The sequence below is a fragment of the Uranotaenia lowii genome, chromosome 1 (genome assembly GCF_029784155.1).
Source record: "Uranotaenia lowii strain MFRU-FL chromosome 1, ASM2978415v1, whole genome shotgun sequence".
NCBI lineage: Eukaryota > Metazoa > Arthropoda > Insecta > Diptera > Culicidae > Uranotaenia > Uranotaenia lowii.
The window spans coordinates 76,412,321-76,433,859 of NC_073691.1; the positions used below are offsets into that span (position 1 = coordinate 76,412,321).

The 21,539-nt window shown below is 35.6% G+C and overlaps 1 protein-coding gene across 8 annotated transcripts in view; it reads right to left on the reverse strand.

Moving 5' to 3' along the window:
• The window catches only part of LOC129739010 (CKLF-like MARVEL transmembrane domain-containing protein 4), a 71,865-nt gene that overhangs the window by 33,743 nt on the left and 16,583 nt on the right, over positions 1 to 21,539 (reverse strand). For 7 of the 8 annotated variants that reach the window (XM_055730376.1, XM_055730371.1, XM_055730373.1 and 4 more), the window contains exon 2: positions 16,891 to 17,530. In XM_055730376.1, the coding sequence (XP_055586351.1) occupies positions 16,891 to 17,049 (159 nt within the window). In that variant the 5' untranslated portion in view covers positions 17,050 to 17,530. Of the gene's footprint in view, positions 1 to 16,890; positions 17,742 to 21,539 lie in introns of all 8 variants that reach the window. The other variant, XM_055730370.1, reaches the window with a different exon arrangement.

Genomic DNA, 21,539 nt, shown 5'->3' on the forward strand with positions numbered 1-21,539 from the left:
GGATACAGATGAGAATAGTTTAAAATAATGGTTAATCCTTTTGATCAAGATATAATTTCAATTGAATATTTTTTTTTGAGTGTGTAAAAGGCTTTTCCAGAAACGATTATAGAAAGAAAAAGAAAAACGAAAAAGAGTCAATTGATTAACGAACTTTGGCGGTAATGGATGTTTGTTGATATTGTGGTCCGGAAGAAATGAGACTAGAAAGACAAAAAAATGAAAGTTTTGAATTATTGATCAACTTTTCCGAAGGTCGCGAGTAGTTTTGACTTTTAAAATAACCGGGGTTGCCAAAAAAAATTGAATTTTATAAAAAGTGTAAAAAATAAGATATTTTTTCAATTATCAAACTAGTTTGCAACGTTTTGCAGTACTAAATCAAGCTTAAAAATTAAAAAAAAAAAAATCGAGACCATATATGGGGTCGTATGCAGTAGGGAAATAAAAAATGCCTTGCAATGTTTTGTTCACAACTTTTATGGCTACTTATGACAAATGGTCATTTTTAATTTTAAAATATCTACAAAAATGCGCACATATTTGGCCGAATATTTAGCGCAACTATTAAGTACGCTTAAATTTTGACAAATTTAAAATTTGGATAATATTCGGTCCGAATATTCGGTACAGCTTTATTCTGAATATCCCCCAGTTTTCGGTACATAACATTATTATTTCGTTTACATAGCTCAGAATAAGACCCGTTTAAATGCGTCCGGATATAAGATGAACTCTGCCAAAGTTAAAACCTGGCTAAATTTTTTTTTTTTTTTTGAGCAGGGAAAAGCCCCCTGGAGCAGTACAGTTTATCTGACTCCTCCAAAGGGCATAAAACCTCCTCATCGTTTTTATTTTGCATTTTTTCAACTTGTGTTTTTTTATAAGGTTTGCGTACATATTTTTGTAGTTTTTCACGTTTCACACTTCATAATTATTCATTTTAATATTGATCACTAGCGATAGTTGATGATAATGGCGGTGGGTGGCGATGGGTGGCGGTAGGTGGCGGAAGGCGGTAGTGGTAAGCTGTAGGTGGCGGTGGGTGGCTCGGTGGTGGGAAGAAAAACAAAAAAAAAATATTGCAAAACTGGCATTAGTCGGATGTTTGCGCAGGTTCATGATGAGGACTGATAGCTGATGGTACCTCCAGCGAGATTTAATCTCTTTGAAGGAGGTACACTAGAATCACTGATCAGTTAGGGACGTATTGGCGGATGGTTTTTCAGATTATGTAGTTAGAGATTTTGTTACGGATATGTTGTTTGCACATATTTTTAAATTTGATAAGATTCCTTTCTTCTTTCAAATTATTTGGCAGCTGATTGTACTTCGACTTGGAGAAGTAATTGTAAGATGCTTTAGTTAGGTTCGACTTTGGACATCTAACTTCCAGCATTTGGTTTCTTCGCAGATTGTAGCGGTGCACAGTGCGGTGATCCCATAGAGCCGATGGACAAAAGTCGTAAAAAGTTTTAATTTGATTAAATTATTTGTTTAAATGTTCAATTATTGAAAATACGTCAGAAAAACTGTGTCTTGAAGGTTTTGTCTCAATTTTGATTTTTTATGCCTTAAAATCCATGTCTCAAAAGACCCATATTTTGAAGATTTTCAATCTTTCTTATAAAAGATCCTTTGGATATGTCAAATATTTGCTTTCATAAACGATTAGGTTTTGTACTGATAATGTTACACATAAAAAATAACTGAATACAACAATTTCCTTTTCAAGTGAATATGGAGTTCACTTGAACTTGGCCGATTTATGCTTTATCTTACATCAAAATATTTCAAAATTCAAACCACAAAGCTTGTTATAATTTTTCAATGAGATTTAAAGCCACAACCGCATATCAAAAATCCATTTTTATTCAAAATCTTTTTTTAAATATAATACTGATAAGTTCAAGAAGAAAAATTCACTTGATTTCGGTTTTCGTTTTGCCACAGCAGTTCTTTTTCGAAGAAAAATGTTTTCCTGTGGCGTAAAAATGACCCTCCGTAAATTGCTCATATCTCTGTTAGCGCAAAAAAACGCAATTCAGCAAGCATAGTGGGTGTTCAGGATGAAATTCTCTAGCATTTGAGTGTAAAATGGTAGTGGCGTCTTGTGACGCGAATTTGTTCTGTCTAGTTGAAGTTGAGCAATTTTTGTTGATGAAATTTACAACAATAATGGTAGATTCAGGGGAAGCTGTAAAGACCAAAAACGAATTTTTTTCACTCACTTTTCACAATACGACATGCGTTGAGTTTAAATCTTCAACTTGTAGAACGAAGAATTTGAATTTGCTGCGAAACTTGTCAACGGTAAACAAAAGTTTCAAAAAAAGTGTATGTTTTCGAAAAAAAATTTTATTTCTTTCCTTCTTAATGTATTGACTTCGAACCAATGCTGCGCGTGTAGGAAGCAAAATTATGTCAAAAGCATGTTCGTTCATGAAACTCCAACCTCTTTCCAATCGATTGGTAAAGTTGAATTTAACATTTGATAAACTAAAATTTTTGACTTTTGTCCACTGGTCACCGCACTGTGCGGTGGTTGCGGATTTGTAGTGTTTCGTTGTGGTGGGTTGACGGGTTGTGCAATTTATTGTGGATTTGAACGAGGCATTGTAGTTCTCTCAATGCTAGAATGGGCATTATAGATTTCGCAGCTTCTGTGTAAAGACTTATTGTTGGGTGCAATCGTGTTTTTTTGTAGATAGTTTTCAAACATCGATTTTGAGTTGCTTGAAGCGACTTTAATTTTGTTTTCGTGGCACTTCCATATATTGCTACCATGTAATTCAATCTGGATTGAACGAATGCTAAGTACATGGCTTCTAACTGCTTCGTAGGGACAAACTTTGATACTTTCCATAAGAGGCCACAGGCAGCGCTGATATCGTTTTTTATTTGGTTAATGTGGGGGTGCCAAGATAGTTTGGTATCAAAAGTTAGGCCCAGATATTTATAGCTATCAACGTTTTCTATGACAGTCGAGTCGATGGTCAAAACTCGGTGCTCTTCAAGTCGTTTTCTAGGTGAGTGGAACACCATGTACTTTGTTTTGGAACAGGTTTAGCGATAGCAAGTTTTCGGCAAAATACCCCATTAACATGTGCATGTCATGTTTCATTCGGCTAATCAAATCGTCTGCGTCTCTTCCAATATATGTGAACGATGTGTCGTCAGCAAATAAGCGTGTTTTACCTTTGAGCGCTAGTTTCGGTAGATCGTTCACGTACAGTAAGAACATTAGTGGTCCTATGTTACTGCCTTGGGGTATACCAACTGACATCGGTAGAAATGTACTTTGGGTATCGTTTATTCCTACGTATTGGACACGGTCGGATAGGTAACTCCGAATCAGGTCATTAGCTGTTCCTCGAATTCCATAGTAGTTCAGTTTATCTAACAACAGCTCGTGGTCTACGGTATCGAAGGCTTTTTTGAGATCGAGAAAAAAAACTGCAGCAAATTGTTGATTTTCGAACGCATCGTAGATTTCGTTAGACAACTCACTTGCAGCGGTCACTGTACTAGATCCTGTTCTGAAGCCATATTGATGACTGTAGAGAAGTTGGTGTGACTGAAGGAAACCAATTAATCTGCAAACTAGCAGTTGTTCCAATATTTTACTCAAGATTGAAAGTACAGATACTGGTCTATAGTTGTTAACGTCAGTTTTTTGTCCACTTTTGTGTATTGGGACGATCCGTGCAATTTTCAGAAAGCTTGGGAATGTACCGGTCGTAATACTTTCGTTGAAAACATTTTTCAGAAGATCAGCAAAAAGAACATGATGCCTTTTCACAAATAAGGCCGAAATTCCGTCTGGTCCATTAATCCAATAATTTGCTCAACAGTTACGGAATTAATTATTTATGTACATGAAGATACAGCAAAATTCTTAATCACAATCGAAAAATCTTGTTCGGGCGTGAAAGATTAACTTGCGCACAAAATTTGTGAGTTGAAAAATTTGTTGCTCTAAAGTTAAATAAAATAACTTAAATAAAAATTACAGTTGCAGTTCGAAGCTGTGTTTACTGCTTTCAAGTATCAGCGTTTTTATGTTTTTTTTCGTCCACAATAAACAACTTTAAAAAAAAATCGTTCTAAAACTATCAAAACCCAAATTGAATCATCAAACTAAGGGAATACCAAATCAGATAATATTAATAAATCAGTCAAAATGAATTTAAGATAGAGAAGGTTTGATGATTTTCGAGGCGCTTTTGAACTTTGCAATTAATTTTAGAGTTTATATTTCGAAATGGTTTTATATAATCTTTGAAAATAAAGCATGGATCACTACAAATCTGGACGCATTAAAACGGGTCTATCTCGGAGCTATATAAACGAAATAAAAATGTTTTGTACTTGAAATGTAGGGTTTTTATTGCACTTTAAAGGAAAAATAATAAAAAAATTATTCCGATGTTGTTTTGATGAATTTTCGAACTTTTGGTTGAGTATCACTCACCCTATTCGCTGACCTCAGCGGCCATTTTGTTCCACAATCTCTTCATCTCTGTTGCTTCCCGAGTCGTCCTACCGTTCTTCTTAATCTTAGCTAGCTTGACAATTGCCCAAAATTTCTCGATAGAGCGGAATTGAGGGCAGTTGGGTGGGTTGATGTCCTTTTCGACAAAATCCACCCGTTGGCCCAATACCACTGTAGAACCTCCTAGCTGTAGTGGCAGCTTGCCAAATCTGGCGAAAACTTAACGAGTCCTTTGTGAGATCTAATGTACGAAAAAAAAAGTTTTTCAGGCATTCCTCCTTGTAAATTTCGGAGTCCATGGTCTTGTTTTTCACAAAAACCGGAATTTTTCGTCCGCAGCTGCAAATACCTTGCCAGATCAAACACTTTCTTGCAAACTTATCAGCAAAAACGAATTTGAAGTTGCCGGGGACATCACCATGACCAGTGCAGTGCACCACTGCAGTGGCTTTACATAATTTTTGGCCAGAAAGCTGCCAAAAATTCATCTTCACGTACGTTTCGTCATCCATGAGGATGCATCCGTCGAATTTCGTTAGAATCTTCTTGTATAACTTGCGGGCACGTCCTTTGGCTACTAAATTCTGCTTCAATGTCCGATTTGGTTGCTTACTGGTCCGATAGGATCGTATTCCTTCGCGTAGACGAATTCTGCTGACGGTGCACCGATCGGCGTTGAATTTCTTGGCAATGTCATAGTCCGACTACCCTTTGTTTTCCTTGATCGTTCTCAACACCTTGAAATGCAGTTTCCGATCCTTAATTCCACTATGACGCTTGGTATGAACCTGCCGATCTATAGTACGCATCTCACGGAAACGTTTGAGAACGCTACACACGGTTGATTTGACCATTTTTAACGATTTCGCGATTTTTGAACGATTTGAATTTTTGACGTGGGTGTTCAAAATTTATTTTCATCTCGCGGCTTCCATCACGTGTAACTTTTTTGGAACCAAAACGAATCGTAATGAAATTTTCAGCACTGGTAGAAGAAACATTCCTCTACAAAGTGCTGCCAAAACATTCCAGATCCGACAACTAGGAGCACTATGGTAAAATAAATAGTGCGTCCAGATTTGTAGTGATCCATGCTTTAGCTCGTACAGAGGTCGAATTGTTAGATATGTATGATTTTACTATCATTTCTTATTTCTGAGATTCAATGCACCAAAAAGGTGATTAATTAATCGTTTAATAAATTTGTTATTCTTATTTTTATTTTGTAAAAAGATGTAGGAAGAGAGGTTAATTCAATGATTAACTTGATCAAAACCACGAGTAATTTTGATTTTTTTAGAAAATAGTTTAAAGAATATTCTTTTTGATTATTTTTTATAGGATTGTTATCTTAGATTTAGCTCTGTATGTCGAACATGTAGATAGTCATTTGGTTTTATCAAACAAGCTATCATTTTAAACAAGTCCATGATTTGATCAAATCAGTTTAAAGAATAATGGTTTTTGGAGCAGAGCAGTCCGATGAACATTTTGACCTCTATCCCGGATTTTCCGGTAGAAAAAAAATCTAACTTAAAATAAGGACATCTAATTTTATCTTTGCTTCGCTGTATCTCATAGCTCTTCGAACCGACTTTTTTAAATTAAATTTAAGTTTTTTCTCGTTTGATTATTGTTTTTTTAAAACATACTTGGTGTCTAAAAATCTCAGTTCTTCAGGACCTATATTGGAAAGATGACTAAGATGCTTTGAATCTGCTCTTTGGGTCATATTGATCCGAACAGCTTTTGAGGGTAAAGCATTATTAATTAACATCCTATAGTTGCAGAAGTGAAAAAAAAAATAGCGCACAACCTTCTGACAGACTTTAAATGCTTTTAACTGGATTATTTAAAGAATATTTTGGTTAGAAACATTCAAACTAAATTTTAAACTATTTTTAAATGCGTTTGCTTATTTTCAAAACTGCTCCGTCCCTTCAAACAGACTAAGGCAGTAGTGTCGAAAGTTGTTTGACTCCCGCCTGGTAAACCAAGTACTTTGTGAAACTTGCCTAGTAAACTTCAGAAATGACGGGCGACGCCATCAACGAACGATTGAACGACCGGAAATTCGCATGTAGGTGTTACATATTCAAACACCCTGGCTAAATTTTCCATAGCTTAGATGCCCCACTTGGAAATATGTAGGTACTCAAAACCAAAACTAAAACCCTATCTTTGGATGGATTGAGTCGAAGCTGCAAGACGACGATGATCGCCGCAGCAAAACACGCTGGGTGGCGCGAAAGGGATTGACACCGGTGTTCAATTTCGACTGACAGTTAATTTATTGAAGCGGCAAATCGAGCTCACCTGAAAGCTACTGCCGAATAGGTGCTGCATATTTGGCACATGCATTCGCGCACGGGTCTTACAGCAATCCAGCAGGAGTGTGGGACGGCGTAGCCATCATCGGGTCACATTCCTCACGCGGGACAACCGGATGACCTTGTTGCAACAGAGTTTGCTTAGGGTTGCCAGACTCCACAAACACTCTTAACCTACATAAATCAACACCGGGAACGGGTCAAAGCGAGTCCAAATTGACAGTTAGCAAAACTGTAACTCAGAGGATGGAACTTCTTTCTGCTTCGTTCCTTCCAACTGACTTCGGTCACGCTCTTGATCCAGTTTTCTCACTGATTCGGGTGGCATGGCGGCGCGGGTAATTATCTCGTTATGTTTTCATTCAATCCTCAGCAGCTCATTGCGGCAGTTTTGCCCACCACCTTCTCAACTACCTATCTGAGTATACATACAACAGGTGTTTTGTTGTGCATTTTAAGCATTTTTTCATTCTCTTTCGTCTACATTGTTTGAATGTGTCTGTGTATGTATATTTTTTTTCCTGTTCATTTTCCATTCAATACGACGTCGTTTTATCCCACGAAAACGCTTCTAAGAACAGAGTAGGCTACAGATGGAAAACAAACAGTGCCTTGTTTACATTTTGCTTTTGCCCGCCTCTAGCCAATATTTGCGGCAATGAATGGCCAACTATCTACTCTGAGGCAGCGCTGTTTCATTGCAGAATTCTAGGTTAAGAAAACCTCCAGTTACAGAAGTTCCCCAGTCCAGACGGATGCTGAAAAATATCTGTTGCAATAAATTTCAACCGGTATGAACACTGAAATAAATAAAAATTCCTCCATAAAATTTAAAAGTTTAATAAAAATTAACGGTTTTCTTAAACGATAATTTTGAATTTTCTACAAATTTTATGACCCTATGTAAATTACACCAAATATACTTAAGTTTTTATGGCCTTAAACACTAAACATACCGTCACTTTGTACTATAGATATACCGAATAGAGATATTTGGCCAACGGCAGAATATTGAATATTGACCTTTTCAACTATTCGATCAAACAATTTTTTGAAAAATTTCTTAAAAAAGGGCAAATCTGAACATTTGATTTAGCAAATAATATGAATAAACCCGGGTAAAATCCGGAAAGTTTTGAACAATATCTGGGCATGACGGAGCTAGATTTTTTTGTATTCTTTATTCCATTATTATCTACAGAGAAAGATACACGGAAACAATCAAGATATTTTACTGAAACCATAAATTTTTGATGATTGCGTAGCTGTTTTAACATTACTTTTGAATGTTTTATAAATTATCCGAATGTTTTCATTCGAATTAAGTTCGAATGTCTTGCACAATTGCAACGTGTATTGCTACAACTTTAAACTTTAACGTGTTTGTGAGGAATTCATAATTCATGTTTATCTAAATGGATTACAAAACAATACTGCTGAGTTTTACCCGAAAAATATTAAAGCAAAACTATTATTATTAGAAATATTAATATTAAGAAAGAAAAAATAAAAAGAACTTGAAAAGAAACATTTAAAATCAATGGGAATAAAATTTTTGAAAACAGGCAATCTAGAATCCTCAATTTATAAGCATAAGTAGATATAAAGAATGCAAAATAATTGTAAGCTTTTTGACCATTATTGAAATTCGAGAAAATGAATTTAAACAAAATTCTTTAGTAGCTTAAATTGGTCCAATCGGCCATATTTAGATTTTCTATTGAATTTTCATTGCATTTCTATCTTACATAAGAAATTGAAATTGAAACTTTTCCAACTGAAGCTTTTCATTATTGATTTTGTTGCATTTTCTTTTTAAAATTTTTCTTACTGAACCAATATCCTGAATTCAGCATATCATTTTAGTAATGATAATTCTCAAGTTGTTTTCAATACAAGTAGAGATTCATTTTTTTTGACATTTTCAAGTTTTTGTTGTTGTTTAAGTTCCATGGTTTTCTAAATTTTGGAAACTCGAGATCTTTGTTGAAATCTCTGATTTTTTTAATGCGTTAATGCGTTTAAATTAAATGTATATTTTAAATTAAAAATTTAGTAATTCATTCTTTGGCTTTGATTGTTACTTTGATTCTCAAGTTTTTAGGAATGTGATTGCATTTATAATTTTTTTTTCAAATATTGATTTGAAGATATTATTTTTATTTGAGACACTGAATTGTGGTTCTGAATGAAATCTGATTTCAAGTTTCGAATAATACTCTTGAACTCTTATATCCGTATCTCCATAGAATTTAAATTTACTCATTTTGTTTTTTTTTTTTAATTTGGATTCTAAGTCTGAAATCTTGATGTTCACAATTGTTATGAGGGAAATATTTATCTGGCTTTCGATGAAGCAGATACCAACCTATCGACGATGAAATATTTCAAAATCTATCTTTCATTTTTTTTACTATAGAATTTCAGTTGCTGATAAATAAATTACCTACAGAGTTTTGTAACGAACCGAAGAGGTTTTATTTTCGATTAATTGGCATATTTAAAAAAATGATTCCTAGGGCCCCCCAAGAAAAATAGCCCGGCTCCCTCGATAGCTAAATCCGGCTCTGGGTAGATGATAATTCGTTTATGTTTAAGTAGTACCACAAATCGTGGACCTACCCTTAAAAATAAGTCTAGTTTTGGTTTTCATGCTTATGTAAATGGTTTGAATAGAAAAAGAGCTTAAAACAACATTTTACTAAGGTATTGACTTTTGTCTAAACTTCCCATATGTTGAACGCACTGCAGGGCGTTGAGAGATTCCAAAGGACGGTGAGATTCCAATTTTAAGAGGCAATAGAATGGCTCAGGTTCAGCGCGGTTAAGGCTCAAATAAACAATTTCACTTATTCCAAAACCATTTCAAATTTCAATCCTAATTGAAAATGTGACTGCTGCAAGCTTTGTATGAACAGAATAATAGGCAATTTGGTTTTCGTATGTACACGAATAAGCAATACACGGTTTGAAAGATCCTAATGAAAAAGTTGCTACGAGGTCAAGTAAATTTACCGTCAGAAAAGAAGTTGTGTATTGGAAAGTTTGCATTATTTCGAAGAAAAGAGTGGTAGAATGTTTAGATAGCGTTTTTTCCAATCTTTTCTTCGAAAAATTAAAGCTTCACCAATTCAAAACTTTTTTTTCTCCCGTTTGATTTTCTTAACCTAATAGCAACTTTCTCTTGCCTCGTCAAGATCTTTCGAATCGTGTATTGTACATCCGTGTACACGAAAAAACCAAATTCCACACATTTTGCCCAGTCTCTTTTCATTTTTCAAATTTATAAAATTTTACACCTTTCATAAATTTTCTGGTTGTTTTCGTATTTCAAGACAAAGTTTTCCATTCTAAAATCACCAGAGACGTACTGATAGTTGAAAAAAAAAAACTTAGAATGTGAACAAATCACAAACCTAACATGTACCCCAGAAAAGATAATTGATGTTATCAAAATAATTATTCAATAATATATTTTTTTGAATTTTAGACTTTTAAACTGTTAAACTGATTCTTGGTGACCCGAAAGAAATTGAATAACATATGGAAGTTAAAAATCAATTTTTGCAGCGGTATAGTTTATACCTACTGTTCCTGATTTTGGTTTACTAAAGCTTAGTTCATTTCGAAATGCATTTAAAAAAAAACATTCGTTTGATCAAAATGAATTTTTCAGCCTTGATTTTTCAGCCACGATATTAATCAGTTTTCCCACTTATAGTTCGTCAAATCTGTATTTTGGATGGCTGCATTATCCTCTATCGATATCTGTTACTTTTTGGCCCAGTACTTCTCTTTTAGAAAAATCTGAGGGCAATTAGGTGGATACAGCTGTTTCGAAATTAACGAAACTTGATTATTTTTGAGCCACTTAAAAGCGTTCAAATGGAGTTTCTGCTAGCAAAATCTCACCATCCATCATGATATTGAACTTAAAGTATAGTCGGTTAGTATAGATCGTAGGTTGCCAAAGGTACATACAAGATTTCTCTTTTTAGGCTATTAAATACAGCGGAAATCAAAGTTTTTGTTTTGAATGTTGTTGTTTTTTTCCACAGGAGCAGAATCTTGGCAAAAACATTTATTTCATACAAAACAACCAGCAAATACACACTTTAATATGCTAAGGACCAAATGCTGGAATTTGTTTGAAATAGGGTTTTAATAAGTTTTGTCGTTCATCAGAAATCATCTGTCTCATTGCCTCGGTAACGGCTACACAGGTTATGAGCTCTGGAACTTGTTAAATTTGTTGTTTGAGGTTAGGTTTTAATGACTCATAGCATAGGCAACATCCCAGCAAACATAAAATCGCAATCGAAATGATAGTTCAAATCGTTACCAATATTGATGCGAATCGCAATTCCTACCAAATAAGAAAACTTTTTAGGTATTGTGCTTGATAAAAAGCTTGATAAACATACAATTGAAAAAGCAAATAAGGCCTTATGGATCAGCAAACAAACTTTTGGTAAAAAATGGGGATTAAAACCGAGGATGATACATTGGATATACTCGGCTATTGTGAAACCAAGAATTACCTATGCAGCTCTAGTGTGGTGGCCTAAAACAGAAGTAAAGACCACACAAAAACTTTTTGACAAACTTCACAGAGCTATACTCTTATGCATAACAGGTGCTATGGGTAGTACACCAACAAAATCCATGGAAGCGATGCTGTAGCTCCTACTTACTCATCAATGCGTACAACTTGAAGCAAAAAAAAAACAATTTCTAAGGCTAGAAAACAACAAACTACTAATTGAGGGAGCCAACAGAGGACACTCAAAAATTCTCGACAAATACAAAATAAATCCAACCATTTTCCGTGATCAGGATTGGACATTAGTTAAACCAATCTTCAATCATTCATTCACTATTTTAGAACCTAATCGTAGTACATGGCACTCAGGTGGTCCCGAATTGCGAGCTGGATCCCTTTTAGTCTATATTGATGGATCAAAAATGGATAATGCAGCTGGCGCAGGAATAACAGGTCCAGGTGCAAACATTTCTATACCAATGGGAAAATGGGTAACAGTTTTTCAAGCCGAAATTTTCGCCATTCTCATATGTTCAAACCTATGTTCGGAAAGAAACTACAGGTATGCAAATATAGTATTTTTTTTTTCAGATAGTCAAGCAGCACTTAAATCTTTAAAGTCAATGAAATGTTCATCAACATTAGTTTGGGAATGTTTTGAGGCACTTGAAAAACTTACTCAAAATAATTCAGTTACTTTATACTGGGTACCATGACACTGCGGAGTTGAGGGTAATGAAAAAGCAAACACGCTATAGCTAGATAGGGCTCCTCAACAACTTTTTTAGGTCCTGAACCCTTCTGCGGCGTCTCTCGCTGCTTTCTAAAAATGGAATTCAAAGATGTTGAAAAACGAATGGTTGAAACAAACTGGAAGAACATTTTAGAAGCAAGACAATCAAAGCGTTTGATTGTTCCAAATGTTTACAAATCGAAAAAGATTCTAGCATTATCTAAAAAGACCTAAAAACATTTACAGGACTAATAACAGGACACTGTGAATGTCTTTATCATTCAAAACTAATAAGCAAGAGTCATTCTGACGTATGCCGATTTTGCAGGGCTGAGAAGGAATCATCTGAGCATCTTCTGCAGCACTTTTACTTTCCATTAGCTCTATCAGCAGAACAATATCTGAAACATATTTGTGTTTACTTACTTGTAGTTTATTTGCGAAAAGCTAACCAACAATGTTAGAAACGTTCAAGATTGGTTCTGAATTATGCCCCAATAAAAAATTTGCATCTTTATTGGTATTGAAACAAAGTTTTGGTGATGTCAGGTCTAAAAACGGAACATCAAAGTCAAAAGTCTCCTATTTTTGGACCCTTAAAAAATTTTCCGGTGTTTCCATTGATTTCCATTTATTTCAGTAAAAATAGGTAGTATGGTTCATATTCTTTACAGTGAAAGTAATTTCCCTTTTAACTTTAGCTTATAAGAAAAAGTGATTTTTCCTTATCCACTCTGATTTCTCAAACCGCGCTCCACTATGTAAACTGTCTGAATTACCACTGATTAGACGGTACATTTATAAAAAAAACGTTGAAACTACACATTACTCACAGGATCCCTGATGAAGGTGTTAACCAACACCGAAACGTTGGATCAAAAATAAATGTTTTTGGATTCAATAAAATTGGATTGATTTGCCGTTAATTTAAAGTACCAAAACATACAGTCGAAATCAAATACAATGGCAGACATTATTTATAATTTGGCATTTTAGGACTAAAGAAGGCTCTAGGTCCAATGTAGGAGCACTCACCCTAGTTGTTCTCTTTGCCTCCACTTTGGTAGGTAAATGCTGTTTTTTTCGATTTGTTAGCGATAATTCTGTAATGTATATGAAACGTATAACAAAATTTGTTGCGAAATATACCTACAAAAATGTTTGCTGGAACTTGAAGCCTATCGCAGATAGGCTTACCAGAATAAAATTTCGAGAAGTAGGACATTCTGCTCAAAACACTATGAAAAGTAGGACGTTTTTCAATCTGAAGAAGGACGAAAAGAAGTGAAGCGTGTGTATGATTTTTATTAAAAAAAAAGTTTTTACACAAATTGTTAATAAAATAAGATGATATCACAAGAAATCAACATTTTAATGTAATTATGATTTTTTTTTAAACTCAATATTTTATCATTAGTATTCATTTTTTTTATATAAAAAAATTTATTCTTGTTTTGGAGCATACTTCTCTGAAGATCCGTTTTTTTTCAAGAAACTCTTCATTTCTCAAAAATTAAGAATGGAACTCTGAACATAAAATTTGCCTGTTGTTATATTGCAGTAAGATAATCGCTCTCACTGCGTCAATAAGAAGTTTTTCGCGTTCCTTGGTTCACATTGGTCATATAGTTTGACATCGTTGACTTCACGGCAAAAATAATAAACTCAACCGCCACTTTTTTGTACGCATCGCGGACAAAAAGTGCAGGGACTCAATGTTAAGTTTAATGCATTAAACTCAACTTCAAGTTTAGCGTATTAAACTCAACGTAAGTTTAGTGCACTTTACTCAACGGAAAGTTTTTTTAAGATTTCTCGCCGGTGCGTAGAATCGTAGAATGTTGAAAATTAGCGAATTAATTTGAATGAAATTAAATACAATGCAGGCATTTGAATCTATTTTCTTTATTTACATCTATTTCACTTCTTTATTGATCGTATTATCAATTGCTTCCAGATTATCTTCAGCCCGTCTTTTTGGGGCAGCGAGAAAACAGGTGGTAGCAAATTCAGCTGACTTAGCGACAGCACACTCCGCTTCAGCCGGACGTTGCGAGTGCAGCACAGCACTAGCCCGTGGAGGGAGGAGGAAGTATGGTGCAGTCTCCGCTGATTTGTGGTGGCATTGTAGATGTTTGCAGGCTACGATGTGACCGTTGCCTTCAAAGCCGGCCGAACTTTGAACCACGGTAGTCTCGCACACCTTGCCCTTTCCAATGGCATTCTCAGGCGCTTGCTGGTTCTTTATTTCAATGGAAAAAAAACAGCACTAACTCCTCGTTCGTCTGCAAAAACCTGTCAGAAGAAATTAAGGATAGAAAAAAAATTGATTTGAGAAAACTGGAAGTTACTTACCTAATCCGGTTGTAACCGAACTTTCACCATCAAAGGATTGTGCAGAACTCGGACCATAATCGAACGAACATTTCCCATCAGCTTCCGCAAGCTTTTGAAAAGAAATGGTGCGGGAGGTCCCAACTGCCATCGGTCGTACCTGTAAGACCAAATTTATTAGTTTTTAGTTAATGTAAAAAATTTGATTGAAGGACAGTCTGGCGCAGATACCTGTAACTGGCAATGCATGTTGGCGTTACTGATATTTTTCGGCTTTGCGTACCATAGGCACCTGCTTTAGTGACCTGCTTTAGCAGGACCTTCACAGTTGCCTCCGAATGCTTACGGGTTACTCTGGTCGCTTGGAGGACACGGCAACCCTCTCATAGACAGGGATAATTAAAAACGTCTTTTTGTGGACAGGTCCGCGTCACTGGAGCGATATCAGTTTAGTCGTATTGTTTGGCTTCGTGATGAAAAGTTTTTGTTTTTCCTACGTGCGTTCTAGGCGGAACGTATAGAAATTCATGTTCCGATGTTCAAGTGCGCTGAAAGATGAGAAGATTATCAGGTTAGTACCTGTTTAAGCTTCAGGTTCACAAGTTTACCACAAATCATTACCTATAATAGACACTCCTGCATCCCTTTTCCTCCAGCACATCCACACTATCGACCTTACTGACATGTATCAGGTAGTACCTGTCGGAATGGATTTAGCTTTAATATTTAATCAGTTTTTATTGAAATATATTTTTTAACTAAAACTGACCTGATTCGGTTGGCTGAGTAGGTTTCGGTTGCGCTGTGTTTTGAAGTCCGCCAGCGAAAAAAATCCTCTTCCGGAAGAGCCGATGATACACCTAGAATAACCGATGTCGACATATCCTTTACCACGGCTAGTTAGCTGGTCCGCCTAGGAGAATGTCCACATTTTCACTGGTAGAACTTGTCAGACCGGAAAATTTTAAATTATCTTCGCAATTCGGTGCGAACAACCGATATACCGCGCCAACTTACCGCCTAAAAATAAACAAAATGGAAGTTCTAAAGTACTCACCCGAAAGTTTTATGGAATAAACTTTTGAGATGCATACAAAATCAGAAACGAAAAGTATGCAAACAAAAGAAAACGGGAAAAAACTCTCGGTTGCGTAAAAATAACTTCCTTGGTAAGTTTTTGACAGTTTGCGTGTTCAATACCTTTGTTCGACACGGTAAAAGAAAATACCTTACTTTGGATGAAATATTATAGTTTTGCATTGAAATGGAAAAGCGCCAATAAAAATTTCGTGAAAAATGGATCGAAATAATAAGAAATGCAAACTGAAAAATGCGATAAACAAGATAGATAATGGTCCTAACCGTAAAAACCAACATTATAAGTCCAAAGTAGGATGGTAGGACAAGGGTCGAAAAAGTAGGACAGGTCCTACCAAAGTAGAACGTCTAGTAAGCCTAATCGCAGAAAAAATTGCGGGATATTTCTGCGATCTACAATTAGTTTTTCGCTTATTCAAAATTAACATTCTGGCAAAAGCCTTGCCTTCCTTGAAGACCGATTGCCGATCAAGTGCTTCAACTCCAAAGCATGATTTGAACTTTTTGGACATTCTTGACAGTATTTGCATACTTTTTCACCATTCATGCCCAGATTTTCTTTTGAAAGCGGTTATGTCAGCTATCGATTTGATAAGGATGAATTTGGGAGGAAACTGTGCAATTTTTTTTCCTTTTTCTTTTGCATCGTAAATGTCTCTAAACGCGTTAATTTCAAAATTTGCAAAATATAAGTTGAATATTACTTTTTACAGACGACAAAATGCTGTCAAAGTTTTGTATTCCCGATAACTAGGAAATTTGCTATCAGCATAAGAAAGTGTCCTATTTACCAACGATTTGAATAAAATCGGTCGGGATCGAAATATTTTGTACAAAGCACCTTCTGTGGCATAGTGTATTGTGCTGTTTGTACAAAATGCAGGAAATTTACTCAGCCCCAGTCGGGGTGAAGATGGTTTTTTGTTGTAGCTGTTGCTGTTTTCGCTAGCAATCGTTCGTGTTCGTGGGCGAGCATAGATCAAACAATCGTCGTGGAATCATCAAATTTGCACACGCCATTTGTGTAGTCTATGGCTCGCTTAAGGCTGAAAAATAGAACTCTAACATAAAGAAATGCCCTTCCACTTCATCAGAGAAAGTGTTTGAATGTGAGTTTTGGTACAGATAGTTAAAGGAACTTGTAACTCTAAGTTTTACAACATGAAACATTGTTAACTATAAACCTAATTTTGCTAAATTGAAGTTTGATACATAAGCTATACAAAGTAGAAAACTGTTCATGTTGATTAGGTATGTTTCATTGATTACCAAAGTGCCTCAGTTTACGGTATGAATTTCAAAATTTTATTTATAATAAAAAAAAGTGTAACAGAATAGAATGTAGAACGTGACTCACCAGCTGAACCAGCTTCAGAATGCCGGGTATCGACTTGAAGTACAGCAAATTGAACTTGATCCAGTTCAGACTGCTATCGGGCTTGGCCTGCTGCTGCTGCTGTTGAGCCCCCGGACTCGCATGGGATTGGTCCACCGTAACAACCGTTTCTGTCATCATGGCTTGCTGCTGCTGCTGCTGTTGTTTACTTCTAGACGATCACCGCCTCCTATGTCGGTATGTATATCAATATTCCACCAAATAGCTATTAGGGTTGTAAACTTCCCAAAACTCCTACTCCACAACAACGTTTCGTCGCTCTTACGCTTCTAGCCTACTTAGACTTGCTGACCGACAACTTTCTCCTGCTGCTGCTGCTGCTTCGCCCCAAGGAAATCTCGTTTTGTTTGTTAGTTGCGGCTCTCCTTCTTCTTGGGATGTGTGTCGTCGCCTAGGCTCTATCTGAGACCACGTTCGCCGGGCTTAGATAGTGGTTAGATGCAGTTTTCTTCACTTTCTTCACTTCCTCCACCTGTGTGCCGTATTTTTCACGTGTCTCGTACGGCAGTTCGACGTTTGTGACACTTCCTTTCGTTCCCCGCTAACAGAAACTTACGGCAACGCCAATGGTGGCAACAACAATAACAACAACAACGCTATGCTATAATTGAGTGAGGAGGAATTTTTAGTCACAGTTTGTAATTCGAACGGTGTTTTCTTCTATTTTTTTTTTCAAATATCTTTTCTCTTTTCAAGTCGAGCTGCAGCAACGCTTCCTTTCTTCTTACTTGGCTGCCTTTTTTTTCTCTTTTATGAGGAACCAAGAAACAATCGAAGATCTATTTTTGAAAACGTGCTTCGCCTATCTAACGCTACGCGCAACGCGCAAGTGGGAAAGGCGAAATTACAAATGTGTCACGCTTACGCAGTTAATATTTTGTTACAGGGTGTTCTGGATTAATAGAGCTCCGTCATTATGAATGAAACAAACAAATCCAGTTTTAAATTATCAATTATAAGGGATTCTTCAGGAAGCCAAAAACATTAAGAAATCCACGGTATCTGTTTCCTCATTTTTGTTTTAAATTTTCCATTCAATATGCTATAGTAAAATTCTGAAATTTGGGGATGTGAATTTACAAATATAAATTTAGATATTTTAGTTTAAAATTATTATTCCGTGAACTTCAATATTCAAATACTTTTATTGCATCATGAATATTTGTAAAAATTTCAGAACCAGATGAACAACATTTTTAAAATGCAAAATACAGATCTCCAATATCTCAGAAATTGTAAAACTTTGCCATCGTTTTTGATTCATTATTGCATAGCGTTATGACCAACACTGTGATATTGTTAAAAATACTGTGATTAAACCCTCATCCGTCCCTGAAATTTTTACCCACTTTGATTGAAAAGTATGATTCTCAATGTAATGAAATGTTCTACAAAGTTTTTTCCTCACGTTAAATTTTTACGAAACAAAGTTTGTGTTGTTCTGCAGTGCTGCCAGATTTAATTACGATTTTTTTTAATTCTTACTTTTGCCATACAAAATTTGAAGGTCTTTTAGGGGCGCCTTAGAGTTAGTCAAATGAGCTACAACATTTCCAGTATTGTTTTATCATTGATTTGATCCAGATTGGGGGTTGGGAGCTAGGTTTCAAGAAAGTTTGAAAATAAGGGCCACCTTAATGTACACCTTTAACTTACCCATTTAAGTATTTAAAATTATCTGAATCCGTAATCCAAGTTAAGAGTTGCAATGCACATTGAAAGTTTAAAATAAGATTTCAAGTTAACTTCATCGAGGATTGAACACAAAAATCAACAAATTTGTAAACTCTCAAATGTACACAATAAATTTTTGCCACGATTTCCAGCAAAAAAAAAAGTTGGAAACGTTCAGCAATCCAAAATTATGCTGGAAACCAGCTATCGGTTTTCTTATTGCTGGATTTTTCAGCATTCGGTAGTGCTTTTGTCATTTTTGATGAAAAATCAGCAATCGGTTTTCAAATTGCTGGACTTTCCAGCAATTGATCTTGTTTGCTGGAAAGTCAGCAATCGAGTTGTCAAATTGGAGTCTGTTTGTTTGTGTTGTGTTGAAAGAAATTGCTGGTTTGAAGCAATCTGGATTGCTGATTTTCCAGCAATTTGAATTGCTGGAAACCAGCATTAACGTTTGTTGTTTTTTCCTGAAAAGTCAGTGGGCCAAAAACCAGCAAAATTTTGCTGGTTTTCAGCAAAAAAAATTTGCTGTGTAGCATGTTTTCAAGTTACGACTTCAATCACCCATATTTCGATTAATACCCAAGCAACCAAAAATCACATATTTACTTGAATGAAGGCATTGAAAGTTACATATTGGTTGACAAAGAGAATCAACTGCCCAATTCCCTTAAGTGAACTTTATGTACTCATTAATGAACTTCAAAGTTGCAAAAGTGATTAATATGTACGTTGTATGTGACTTGTTTTGCCCAATTCCCATGGGTGAACTATATGTACTCATTAACGAACTTGAAAGTTGCAAAAGTGATCTATACGTACGTTATACGGGACTTAAATCACATAAAGGGCACAAAAGTGCTCAAAACGAGAATTGGTAAGTCACATAAAGGGCACAAAAGTGCTCAAACGGGATTTGGTAAGTCACAAAAAGTACATTGAAGAGATTTCAAAATCAAATCACCACTTCGAGTTTTAGTTTCAGTCAGAACAACATCTAGGCGTGGTCTAGTGGTAGCGTGTTCGATTCTCACCACGAAGGTCGGGGTTCAATCCCCAAGCCGATCAAGTTTTTTTTCAATAAGTAATTTTGTAATTGAGTAACCATTCTGATGCGATATATGTAGGAAATGCAGGAAAGAAGCGATTGAGCAATTTGTCGAGTTTGGAGTCCGGCGCGTGGCGGCACCGGTACAGAACACAGTAAATAATCAAGAGAAGGTGATATGAACCGAAGCCAAGGGTTCAGTAAAGATAGAGAGAGATTTTTGCTCATTTTGTGATTTTTCGGAAGCTGAATTAAGAGGCCGCTGGAAGCTGAATAGAAGATCATAAAGACTTGTTTTGGAACTTGAAGGTATCAATAAGAACTTTAATTTTGAGCTGTATAAAACGTATTTCATATTAATGATGGGGCTGAGTAAGCGTTTTTGTACCTTTTTTATGAGACTTTTGGTTGCTTGGGTAGTTCATCATAAAAAACTGATTTTTATGAATGTATTGCTTTGTTAATTTTGAATTTATTTATATACGGTTTTACAATTTACGCCAAAAATCTTGAAAGCTAAACATTATTTAAAAAAAAACTCTGCAAATTTGTGGCTTCACGATGGATTGAGTATGTTCGAAATGTTCCCAGCGTTTTCTTTAAAAGTTTTTTAGCAAAAAATTTACTACCATTCTGACTAAATGTACTCGCTTTAAAATACATTTTTCTAGTAAAAATAATGCAAATAGCTAAGGAAAATTTTCAAATTACCTAAAAATTCATATTGTAAACCAAACTCCTTTGATACTTGCTCAGTATGTTGTTTCAAAAAAGAAGATTTTTTTCCATTTTAAAGCTTGTGGGCTCAAATTGCTCAAGTTTCAAGGGAATTTGATTTGTTCTAAGGAATCTGCTGAAATCAGTTCTCGGTTATAAATTGAACAATTGGGGATCGATCGTTATTTAAAAAATATGGTTAAAATGTTCATAAATGGTTCGCATATACTGTTAATACAACAAATTGCTATGAACTCAATTTCTTAGTTGGTCACTTAAGTCAGATTCAATACGGCATTTAAAAGTTGAAGTGGAAACATTTAAGTCGAAGATTGGATATTAGCGTAAAAAGCAAATTTTTGCGAAACGAAGAGGGTCTCCAGCAAACATTTTTGAAGCTATATTCTATTGATGTTCTGATACACGTTCCATATACATAGGATGATCGTGTGAAAGTTGAAAAAAGAGCATTTACCTGCCAAAGTGAAGGCAATATGCAAACATAAATTTCATTTCCTTCTAAACTTTAGAATTTAAAGTGACGCAAACTACACCAATTGGGCGCTATGCGACACCTTACTCGTACCTATCGGTAGAATGCAAAGAGTTCAAGATTTTGCTCTCATAGCCTTCAAATCGATGCCAGTGACAATTTTTTCCAGATCTCTCATTGATCAATATTACTAAATTCTCATTTGATTCTTAGCCAATATGGATGCACTGCTAGTTGTAGAGAGGACATGATTTTCTCACTTGAAGCTCGCGCGGTCGCAAAATTAATTCAAAATTTACAAACATGGCGGACTTTCTATCATATCCGATTTAAACTGACTTCAGATAACATTTTATACGATCTTTTCACTATGCATTTGGAGTTGCGATTCGCAACAGAGCAGCAAGTTTATGTCGTTACAGAAGAGTGTGAACAATAAAGGACCCAGATTGCGCTTTGGAATACAGAAAGTCAGAGGATTCAGCAGAACCAATTTTTACAGCCGATCGACGATCCGTTAGGTAGCTTCTGGTCCGCGCACACAATCCCAATCTAGCCAATTTTTTCAGAAGAATGTCATGGTTGCCACCATCCATGTTTGATATGCAGTAAAATGTAAAAACCATCAAGTTAGAAGATACCGAGCGTTTAAGAAAAAATCCATGCCGGTTCTCAGAA